The sequence below is a fragment of the Salmo salar genome, chromosome ssa24, assembly GCF_905237065.1.
Source record: "Salmo salar chromosome ssa24, Ssal_v3.1, whole genome shotgun sequence".
NCBI lineage: Eukaryota > Metazoa > Chordata > Actinopteri > Salmoniformes > Salmonidae > Salmo > Salmo salar.
The window spans coordinates 36,205,787-36,216,760 of NC_059465.1; the positions used below are offsets into that span (position 1 = coordinate 36,205,787).

Genomic DNA, 10,974 nt, shown 5'->3' on the forward strand with positions numbered 1-10,974 from the left:
GGTAGGCCACACAAGCTCATAGAATGGGACCGCTAAGTGCTTAAGCATGTAAAAATAGTCTATCCTCTGTTGCAACACTCACTACCACGTTCCAAACTGCCTCTGGAAGCAACATCCGCACAAGAACAGTTCGTCGGGAGCTTCATGAAATGGGGTTCCATGGCCGAGCAGCCACACACAAGTCTAAGATCACCATGCGGAATGCCAAGCATCCGCTGGAGTGGTGTAAAGCTTTCCGCCATTGGACTCTGGAGCAGTGTAAACGCGTTCTCTGACAAATCTGACGGACAAATCTGGGTTTGGCGGATGCCAGGATAACACTACCTGCCCCAACGAATAGTGACAACTGTAAAGTTTGGTGGAGGAGGAATAATGGTCTGGTGAAATCTTAATGTTACAACATACAATAACATTCTAGAAGATTCTGTGCTTCCAACTTTGTGGCAACAGTTTGGGGAAGATCCTTTCTTGTTTCTGCATGACAATGCCCCTTGCACAAAGCGAGGTCCATACAGAAATGGTTTGTCGATCGGTGTGGAAGAACTAGACTGGCCTTCACAGAGCCCTGACCTCAACCCCATCGAACACCTCTGGGTTGAATTGGAACATCGACTGAGAGCCAGGTATAATCGCCCAATCTTATTAATGCTCTTATGGTTTATGGAAGCAAGTCCCTGCAGAAATGTTCCAACATCTAGTTGAAAGCCTTCCCAGAAGAGTGGAGGCTTTTCTAGCGGCAAAGGCGGGACCAACTACATATTCTTAATGCCCATGAGATGTTCGACGAGCAGGTGTCCACATACTTGTGGTCATGTAGTGTATTTAATCATGGCTGCAGCTGAGTGTTCAGAAACATCTAATGAAATTAATTAGGCTACAATATGTTGAAATATTAAGAGGTAAAGAAAATAACGCTATCCGTGCACTGTTATCCATTATGACGTTTGCAGATATTTTTCGAGTCAGCAGGATTAGGACACCAGGAAATAAAATATCACATTACGAGATTCGCTTATGCAAAGTCAGTTCTTTGCCCGCGTGGTCAGACATCGGTCTGTCCCCACCGCGAGAGCAAAAAGATGGCTAATACTGTGGATGAGGACGAGCAACAACCATCTGCTGCTGAATGTAAGATCATCAGAGTTACTGTGAAAACACCAAATGAAAATGAGGAAATCGCCATTCCAGAGAACAGCTCCATCAAACAGGTCAGTGCGGTCATTGGAACTGTCATAGTTGCTTCTTGTGTGGAATCCATTTATTTGGTCAAGTCACGGTGTCTTATCGGAACATGGTCTAAACCACACATGTGGCAACTGTCAAGTATTTCTAATTCGTTTTTCTATTTCTAATTTTGACAGTACTAGACCTATGTGATGTTTTGGATTTTAACACCTACGTGTTTTCATGGATGTAAACTTTTATATGTTGCCAGGCCAGTGGTCCTGTCCCCACCAATGTGCACCCACACACAGCTGGACTGATGCAATCCGCTTATTTGTGAATGATGCCATGTTGTTTTGTGCCTACGTTACATTTTTATTATTATGCTGTCTTCATGGCGATTACATTTTCTTTACTGTTGTTGGCCAAATGTGACTCCCAATGTCTGATATAGCCTACAGTAAAATGGGTTTTCTCTCTGCTACTTGGCAGGGATGAGTTCATGTTTCTGCCTGCCTGCCTGCCTTCTGCCTGTCTCTGTAGTTTAAGGCGCAGATAGCCCAGCGGTTCCAGGCACAAACAGAGCAGCTGGTGCTCATCTTCGCTGGGAAGATCCTCAAAGATGCAGATCTGCTGAGTCACCAAGGCATCCACAACGGACTGACCGTCCACCTGGTCATCAAGACCCAGAGCAGGTACACACACACACATTTCACACACTATGCGTGTGAGTAAGTAAGAAAATATGAAAGCATTAAAGTTGTCCCCAAAATTGGATTGATGGACTATAACTGTCCATTTCCTTTTCTGTTGAAGGCCTCCGGAGTTGTATGCCTCTCCTTCCAACAGCACTGCCTCAGAACAGGCCCAACCAGAAGGCCCTACCTCTGTCCCTGGACCCCCTCCTGTAGAACCTACCTCTGTCCCTCGACCCTCTCCTGTTTCTTCAGCCACCCCTACCCTCAGCCTTGGTAAGACCAGCTGTATCCCTCCCTTACCCCCTTCATCAACAACACATCCACCACACTGACCCTCAACACGGGGACTCCTCAGGGGTGCGTGCTTAGCACCCTCCTGTATTCCCTATTCACCCACAACTGTGTGGCCGCGCACGACTCTAACACCATCATTAAGTTTGCAGACGACACGACGGTGGTAGGCCTGATCACTGATGATGATGAGACAGGCTATAGAAGAGGAGGTCAGTAACTTGGCAGTGTGGTGCCAGAACAGCAACCTCTCCCTCAACATCAGCAAGACCAAGGAGCTGATCGTGGACTACAGGAAACGGAGGACCGAGCACGCCCTCATCCACATCGATGGGGCTATAGTGGAGCGGGTTGAGAGCTTCAAGCTCCTCGGTGTCCATATCACTAAGGATCTATCATGGTCCACACACACCAACACAGTCGTGAAGACTGCACGACAATGCCCTTTCACCCTCAGCTGAAAAATATCTAGTCAAATGGCTACCCAGACTATTCACATTGCCCCCTTTCCCTCTCCACACCACTGCCACTCTCTGTTGTCATCTATGCATAGTCACTTTAATGAACTCTACCTAGATGTGGAGTTCCTCAACTAACCGGTGCCCCCGCACATTGACTCTGTACTGGCACCCCCCTCTATATATTTTATTCCGCGCATGTGACTAATAACATTTGATTTGATTTAGTAATATGTACATATCTACCTCAAATCTGTTGTACATGGACTTGGTACTGGTCTCCGTGTATACAGCCAAGTTATCATTACTCATTGTGTATTTATTGTATACAGCCAAGTTATCATTACGTGTTTTACTTTTCTATTCTTTCTCTCTGCGTTGTTGGGAAGGGCCGTAAGCATTTCACTGTCAGTCTACACCTGTTGTTTGCGAAGCACTTGACAACGTGTGTGTGTGTGTGTGTGTGTGTGTGTGTGTGTGTGTGTGTGTGTGTGTGTGTGTGTGTGTGTGTGTGTGTGTGTGTGTGTGTGTGTGTGGAGAGATGGATGAGTTGGTAGCCAAATGTTTCTGATGGGTATTTGCTACCTCAACATTAAGCTTTGTCCAACAGGGTAGGTTTGGTAAAGCAATGAAAGTGAGTAGGGGGAAAAAAAATATATATATATCTCGCTCTCTGTCTATATCCTGTAGGTCTAGGCAATCCAGGGACAGCTGCTGCGGGGCCTGGTCTCGCTGAGCTGCAGAGGCAGCTGATGTCCAACCCTGAGCTGCTGGCCCAGATTATGGACAGTCCCTTGGTCCAGGGCATGCTGTCCAACCCAGACATGATGAGACAGCTCATCATGGCCAACCCCCAGATGCAGCAGCTGCTGCAGCACAACCCCAACATCACCCACCTGTTCAACAACCCTGATGTCATGAGACAGGTAGGCGTGTGTGTGTGTGTTGCGGTTACCTTTGTGTCTGTGTTGTTATTCCTTTCGAACCTCTCTCTTCCCTCTGTCATTGTTCTTCCGTTCTCCTCTCCTTGTCCTTCAGACCCTGGAGATAGCACGGAACCCGACCATGATGCAGGAGATATTGCGCAACCAGGAAAGGGCACTAAGCAACAATGCCGTCCGCAGGATGTACACTGATGCTCAGGGACCCATGCTGAATGCTGCTGCTCAGGAACAGGTAGGTACACACACACAGCTCCTGATGGAACTTTAAAGTGTAATGTTAACACTTAATGCCAATCATTGACCAGGACAAATAAAGGTAAATTAACTAACTAGTTTAGCTGGACTGTAACCCACTCTGTCTTGCTTAGATTGCAGGAAACCCTTTTGCTTCTCTGATGACATCAGGGGAAACCCAGTCACCCCGGGTGGAAAATGGAGACCCCCTCACCAACCCCTGGGTTCCCCCTGCTTCCACAGACACCGCCACACCCACCACTACCCCCACCCAGTCCAGCAATGGCCCTCAGACCACCCTGCACAACCTAGGTCCCGCCATGGGAGGTAGAACATTTAACAGTGGTACAAACACACTCACATTTATGCTCACACATAGGTCAATGGAATAGAATGTTATATATTTTTAAACTGGTTGAATGGCTAGTCTTACCATGTAGGGACCTGCAAATTACCGCAGGTGAGAAATTACACATAAACAAAAAATTACTTGCCTGCAACCAAATTAATTAGAATTTTGAATAATTTAGTCTAGACCATTTTTATTTTCTTTGAAGATGAAAAATGTCAGTTTATTTTTTTTGATTGGTCTTGTGCAGTTGTAAATCAAACATACGTTTTCTTTTCAATTTCAACGTATTTTTAAAGAAATGATGAATCGTACAAGGGTGCCGACTATACTTGACCGACTCTGTGGGCTTACACATTCATTAATAAGCTCCCCTGTATCCCCAATGATTATGGTGTGGATATAGCAGGTATGTTCAATAGTCCGGGCATGCAGAGTCTTCTGCAGCAGATCACGGAGAACCCCACGCTGATGCACAACATGATGTCAGCCCCCTACATGAGGAGCCTACTCAACAGCCTGAGCCAGAACCCTGACCTAGCAGCACAGGTACACACACACACACACACACACACACACACACACACACACACACACACACACACACACACTTCTAATGTCCCTGAATGTTTTAGATGATGCTGAACAACCCACTGTTTTCTGGGAACCCTCAACTGCAGCAGCAAATGAGACAACAACTCCCAATGTTCCTCCAACAGGTTAGTGACCTTAAAACACCAAGTGATGCTGGGATGACTATACAGTAAGCTGTGATTGGTCCTCTGACCGCTGTTAGTCTCTCTGATTGGTGTTTCCTCAGATGCAGAACCCTGAGATGCTGTCGGCCATGTCCAACCCCAGGGCCATGCAGGCCCTGCTGCAGATCCAACAGGGACTGCAGACCCTTGCCACTGAGGCACCTGGATTCATACCAGGGTATGTACAGCAGTTCTCCATACCTCCACATGCACTTAGTCAGAACATCCATATATCAACATACACCTTCAGTTTTCATCTCAAAGACCTCCACCTACAGTACCTCTTTAAGCGACCGATATTTTGTACTCCACCCACATAGTTCCTATAGCAACGTAGTGTTGAGCTGTGGTCGGCTGACGCCATGATGCCTGTCGTTCCTATAGCAACGTAGTGTTGAGCTGTGGTCGGCTGACACCATGATGCCTGTTGTTCCTGTAGGGTTGGACTGGGAGGCGCTGGCTCAGATCTTAACCCTGCCCCTGGATTGTCATCAGACCCCGCCCCTAGTGACCTCAGCAGTGGGTCCCAGGTAGTCATGGAAACGGGTCAGCGGCAACAACAACAGTTTGTGCGTCAGATGCTAGACGCTCTCGCTAGCACCAATCAGCAGGTTAGTCCCAGAATTGATCTGCATTATTCTCCCAAAATCTGACCCTGTTTTACTTCAAGCCTCTCAGTGGTGTGTATCACCCAATCCTCAATCAACCTTTAAGCCCTATGTCCTATCATGCATTTAGGGGTTAATTTGGGATTGGACCTATGCTGTGTCAGCATGGTGGGGAGGAGAGCATTAAACACATGACCATCATCCCAAGTGGAAGACAAAGTACTGTACCTTTTGTGTGTAGGCTCAGACTGAAGAGCTGCCTTTCCAGCAGCAGGTGGAGCAGCTGACGACCATGGGCTTCCTCAACCCAGAGGCCAACCTGCAGGCCCTCATCGCTACCGGGGGAGACGTCAACGCTGCCGTAGAACGACTGCTGGACTCGCCACCCTTGTAATGCACATACAATTAACAAATTCACGTGCGCACACTCACTTGTACAATCATGCAGTTGTACGATCAGATGCTTGCACATTCTTCACTCACAGAGAACTAGTGAAACATGCACTCCTGAATGCCATTTATATTGTATATGTAAGCTGCTGAACTGTGAAGCGCAGGCCTGTCTGTGCTGTATGTTCTGAATGGCCTTAGTTGGTTCAGGCTCTAATCTGGATCATGCTGGCTTCTGCCACATTCCTTTATGCACTAAGAGAGTCCCATCCTAAGAGAATCCCATTCTAAGAGTCCTATCCAAGGCTCTAAGAGTGAATATGCTGCTAGTCTCGCATCAACATGTATTTCCCTGCTGCTACCAAGGCCTTAAACCCAAATCAGGATGCTAATATAACCCAAGGGTTCCCTACTGGTGACCCTTGAGAGCATGTGTATAGCAGTCTTAGTTGTGTGTGTGTGTGTGTGTATATATGTGTAGTGTGAACAGACTGCATTCATAATGCACTAAATGCTGTGTGTTCTTTTTGCCAGTTCATTATGGTATAGACTAGGGGAGGCCAGTTTTACCTCTTCATTATGGTATAGACTAGGGGAGGCCAGTTTTACCTCTTCATTATGGTATAGACTAGGGGAGGCCAGTTTTACCTCTTCATTATGGTATAGACTAGGGGAGGCCAGTTTTACCTCTTCATTATGGTATAGACTAGGGGAGGCCAGTTTTACCTCTTCATTATGGTATAGACTAGGGGAGGCCAGTTTTACCTCTTCATTATGGTATAGACTAGGGGAGGCCAGTTTTACCACTTCATTATGGTATAGACTAGGGGAGGCCAGTTTTACCTCTTCATTATGGTATAGACTAGGGGAGGCCAGTTTTACCACTTCATTATGGTATAGACTAGGGGAGGCCAGTTTTACCTCTTCATTATGGTATAGACTAGGGGAGGCCAGTTTTACCACTTCATTATGGTATAGACTAGGGGAGGCCAGTTTTACCTCTTCATTATGGTATAGACTAGGGGAGGCCAGTTTTACCTCTTCATTATGGTATAGACTAGGGGAGGCCAGTTTTACCTCTTCATTATGGTATAGACTAGGGGAGGTGCTCCTGTTGGAAGTGGGCTGTTACATGGAGCCGGCCTTTGCTGACAAGTTTCTTCAATAGCAGCCCCTCGTATCACGCTTGCACAGCCTTGGATATGAGTGCAAGCTTGTAGCACTGATATTGATGTAGCAGTGATGTCCAATCAAGAATAAGTACGCCTGTGGCTTTAGATTTATTCCCATTTGATAATACAATGACTCACTATGTAGCTCTGTTTACCTCTATGTAGCTCTGTGCATTTTATTAACTCTCACAAAATGTACTTTTGACTTGCGTGTTGTTTCATGGTTATTATAGGTTGTTGTTTTATTGTCTAATGTTCAAACCCTCATAGTATGTTCTATATGCTCCTACGGTTAGGCTTATATGTGGAGCATGAAGTGTTTTTTTTCTCTTTTCTTTCTAAACCCCATGTTTCATATTTTTCATGTCTTTAATGTATTCATTGTACAATTTAATATATTAATTGTACTGCACCACTGAAACTGGCTAGTGTGACAAAAACAATGTGCTCTGTCCACCACTGGAGGGCACTGTTGACTCAACTCTTCTGCCTCAAGAGAAAATATACAATTCAGGAGCCATTGAAGTACTGCACATGCAAAAAACGGGAGCAGGAATGGAATCTTAATAATATACCTGAATGGATAGAGTAGAATCTTTAGAGTGCTCAGCAAAGCAATTACTGAAGTCACTTTCTTAGCACATTGATGGTACGGTGATGATACCAACTGCCTTGGAAAATTGTAGCCTTCATCTTTTTGGTTTTAGCATTTAATTTGTATTCATTCTCCTGTGTGCTGGTTAATAAAGTGAAATGGAAAAAAACAAGATTGCTTTGTGTGTATTAGTCTTTGTCAATGTGTACACAAACTGCAAAGCCATGGTCATTCTTGATGTACACATGCAGTGGTGATTTTAGCATGTACATCTTGGTGGGGTAAAAAAAATTAAGTGCATGCCAGCAAAGCCACTACACAACACTAAACAATACATTAATTGCACTATAACGGTGACAATCGGTGCCCACAAACTGTTAGGGCCTACATAAAGCTATCCCAACAGCAGAGTCCCAACACCTTACCACTGCTACACCTGGCTATCAGCGGGGCCTTGTCTGGCAGCAAAACAGTTCATTCAGCCTCATTTACTGCCTTTAAAAAAAACGATATGGCTGACTTACGTTAACAAATGTGGTTTCTAATGACAATTGAGATGTACAAACTATGGCATAAGGGGACAACAAACAGATAAGAAGCAAGCCGTAATTTCGATTCAAGACATTAATGAGCGAGCTAGGACGGACGTAGTCCCTGGCATATTACATAATTTATGCAGCAGCATACAATACATTTTTGGACTCACCTTGTGCTGTGCTCACTTGAACAAGAAGGTGCGGCGGACCTTCGTGGGCAAATTTTGTCATCAAAGTCTGGTATTCTCTGGATTTATGGTGCTTTCAAGACAACTGGGAACTGGGGGGGGGAACAAGGTTGAATCATGATGATGTCATTGATCTTCAGGTCGTAGCTCTAGAAAGTGGCTGGATTTACAATTCCGAGTTAGATGACCATTCAAAAAGTATTTTCCCAGTCAGAGCTCGTTTATTCCCGACTTCCTAGTTGTCTTGAACTCACTGAAGTCAAGTTTTCGCAGTTAACAGTTGTTTTGAGCGCGGCACAAATCATGCTTCATTGACAGCATGGCCAATGTTGAAAGTTTATCATTTTAAATTTGGAAAAGATCCCCTTAGTTCCAGATATTGGACCACACAGTAACTCCACTGAATAGTAGGCTAGTGATTGCTTTGCAATGCTTGCAGTTCGCCACTGTCACTGATTCCTTCCAAACCACTCATTGTTGAATTTGCGATTTCCAACTTGTTGTGTAATCTTTATGTACAATGGCCGATGAGCACCGATACGTTTTATCTATAATTTCTCTTCATTATATCTCTTCATATGACAAGGATTAAAAAGGATTTGCCAGTAGATTGTCAATTTGATTCATGATGGCTAGCTAAGATTTTGAAAGTATGATGTTGACATGATCAGTCCAATCAAAGCTACTGTACATATGTGATTTGACGTCATCGTATATGTGGCCAATGAGCTTGAGCCTTCTTGAATGGGCACTTCTAATGTAACTCTAAGGCAGCACCCAAGGGGCTAGAATTTTCGATGTCTACCCTTAGACTTGGCGGTGATGTAGTGTCCCCATGAGTGACACAGCACTGAGCCAATCAAGGCGCAACGCTCCGTATTTTCTGCTGGCTTTCCCCACCACTACAGAAAGCACTGAGCTATTCAAAAATATTTGCAAAACATGTGGGGCTCAAAACGTGAATAGATTTGCTTATTTTTTGGTTCCTCGTGAATACACCCCAGTAATGGATGTTATAGTCAAGGTCATCTCCACTAGGGTTCCCCAAAGTTGGTCCTGGGGCCACCCCTGGGTGCACATTTTGGTTTTTCCCTTCGCACTACACAGCTGATTCAAACAACCGACTCGTCATCAAGCTGTGATTATTTGAATCCGCTGTGTAGTGCCAGGGCAAAACCAAAACGTGCACCCGGGAGGGGGGGCCCCAGGACCGACATTGGGAAACCCTCTTCTTCACCACTGCCTTGTAGCACATCTAGATGTCCAGCAGATGGGACTATATATCTGATCTTGAGTTGCAGTGATGTGCATTGCAACTTTTCATTTGGAATTGATCTTACATGGTGAGAAATTGTCATCCAATGGGTTTTGAGAAAGAAGAAAGAAGAGAGGATGTGAGGAATCAAGGAAACGCAATTGAGATTCTAGCATGGTCTTACAATGTTTTGAGGTTTGTATACCGAAAAGGGTATAGATACTGTAAGTGTAGAAACACTGGTGTGTGTATATGTGTGGACGTGCTTAACTATACTTGTTGGGAACACAAGAAGAGTAAACTAACAAACATTTGACCAACTGGGGACATTATGTTAATCCCCACAAGGTCAAATACTATTTCTAGGGGGTTTAGGGTTACGGTTAGAATTAGTATTAGTGTTAGGGGTTAGAGTACGGGTTAGGAGCTAGGGTTAAGGTTAGGTTTTTGGGTTAAGGTACGGGTTAGGGAAAATAAGATTTTGAATGGGACTGAATTGTGTGTCCCCACAAGGTTAGTTGTACAAGACTGTGTGATATGAGAGGGGTGGTGAGGAGTTTACAAGGATTAGAGGCTCCTGAAATACCCTTGTTGGGGGTGGGAGGTGAATCATTCCCCTGAAACAGCTCTATGATTCTGTGGGGTCTTCCCAAGAGGCCCCTAACCCCTCTTTGATGCTATGGGCGATAGATTTCTAATTTAGGTTTCTAATGGGGCTAACCCCCCATACATGACATTTGGCAGACAGGCATTGTTACAACATAATGTGTAGGTCTGTGTCCCCATTTAAGAATGCCTATACTGTATTGACCAAGAACCACTTGGAGGAAAGACATCCAGGCAGAAATTACTGAGAGCTTCCTCAACTGGTGTGACCTGGAAAAACTTGCCCTGAACCGAGTGAGATGGAGGACATTCGTCAACGGCCTATGCTCCTTTAAGGAGCTATGGGCATAAATCAAGTAAGTCATACTGTATTGTAATACTATTTAAGATTTTATTTAACCTTTATTTAACTAGGCAAGTCAGTTATGAACAAATTCTTATTTCCAATGACGGCCTACCCCGGCCAAACCCGGACGACGCTGGGCCAATTGTGCGCCGCCCTATGGGACTCCCAATCACGGCCGGTTGTGATACTGCCTGGATACGAACCAGGGACTGTAGTGACGCCTCCTGCACTGAGATGCAGTGCCTTAGATCGATGCACCACTCGGGAGTGCCTCGGGAGTGGCATTACTAATGCAATGTTTTCAAACATTTCCCTCAACTCAGCTAGGTTTCTTAGACCCAAGCCTATTGGATTAAAAAACACATTCAATAGAGATTCTGCA

The 10,974-nt window shown here is 45.1% G+C and overlaps 1 protein-coding gene across 3 annotated transcripts; it reads left to right on the top strand.

Annotated features, from left to right (window-relative positions):
* The first annotated feature begins 776 nt into the window (after nucleotides 1-776).
* LOC106585859 (ubiquilin-1) lies at nucleotides 777-7,833 on the top strand. Of its 3 annotated transcripts, none has more exons than XM_014172565.2 (11): nucleotides 777-1,208; nucleotides 1,708-1,859; nucleotides 1,981-2,135; nucleotides 3,302-3,537; nucleotides 3,650-3,787; nucleotides 3,924-4,134; nucleotides 4,545-4,687; nucleotides 4,774-4,857; nucleotides 4,959-5,074; nucleotides 5,336-5,507; nucleotides 5,746-7,833. In XM_014172565.2, the coding sequence occupies exons 1-11, from the start codon at nucleotides 1,080-1,082 to the stop codon at nucleotides 5,896-5,898; spliced, it is 1,689 nt and encodes a 562-aa protein (XP_014028040.1). In that variant the 5' UTR covers nucleotides 777-1,079; the 3' UTR covers nucleotides 5,899-7,833. The 3 variants fall into 3 exon arrangements, with proteins under 3 accessions (XP_014028040.1, XP_014028043.1, XP_014028042.1); XM_014172568.2 differs by having other exon boundaries at nucleotides 778-1,208; nucleotides 3,924-4,116; nucleotides 4,548-4,687; XM_014172567.2 differs by having other exon boundaries at nucleotides 781-1,208; nucleotides 3,924-4,116.
* Nucleotides 7,834-10,974: the final 3,141 nt, after the last annotated feature.

Bases quoted from the DNA above. Each gene is read 5' to 3' on its own strand.
- LOC106585859 (XM_014172565.2), top strand. From the start codon at position 1,080: ATGGCTAATACTGTGGATGAGGACGAGCAACAACCATCTGCTGCTGAA. The intron at 3,538-3,649 runs GTAGGCGTGTGT...CTTGTCCTTCAG, and splicing joins ACCCTGATGTCATGAGACAG to ACCCTGGAGATAGCACGGAA. The intron at 4,688-4,773 runs GTACACACACAC...TGAATGTTTTAG, and splicing joins ACCCTGACCTAGCAGCACAG to ATGATGCTGAACAACCCACT.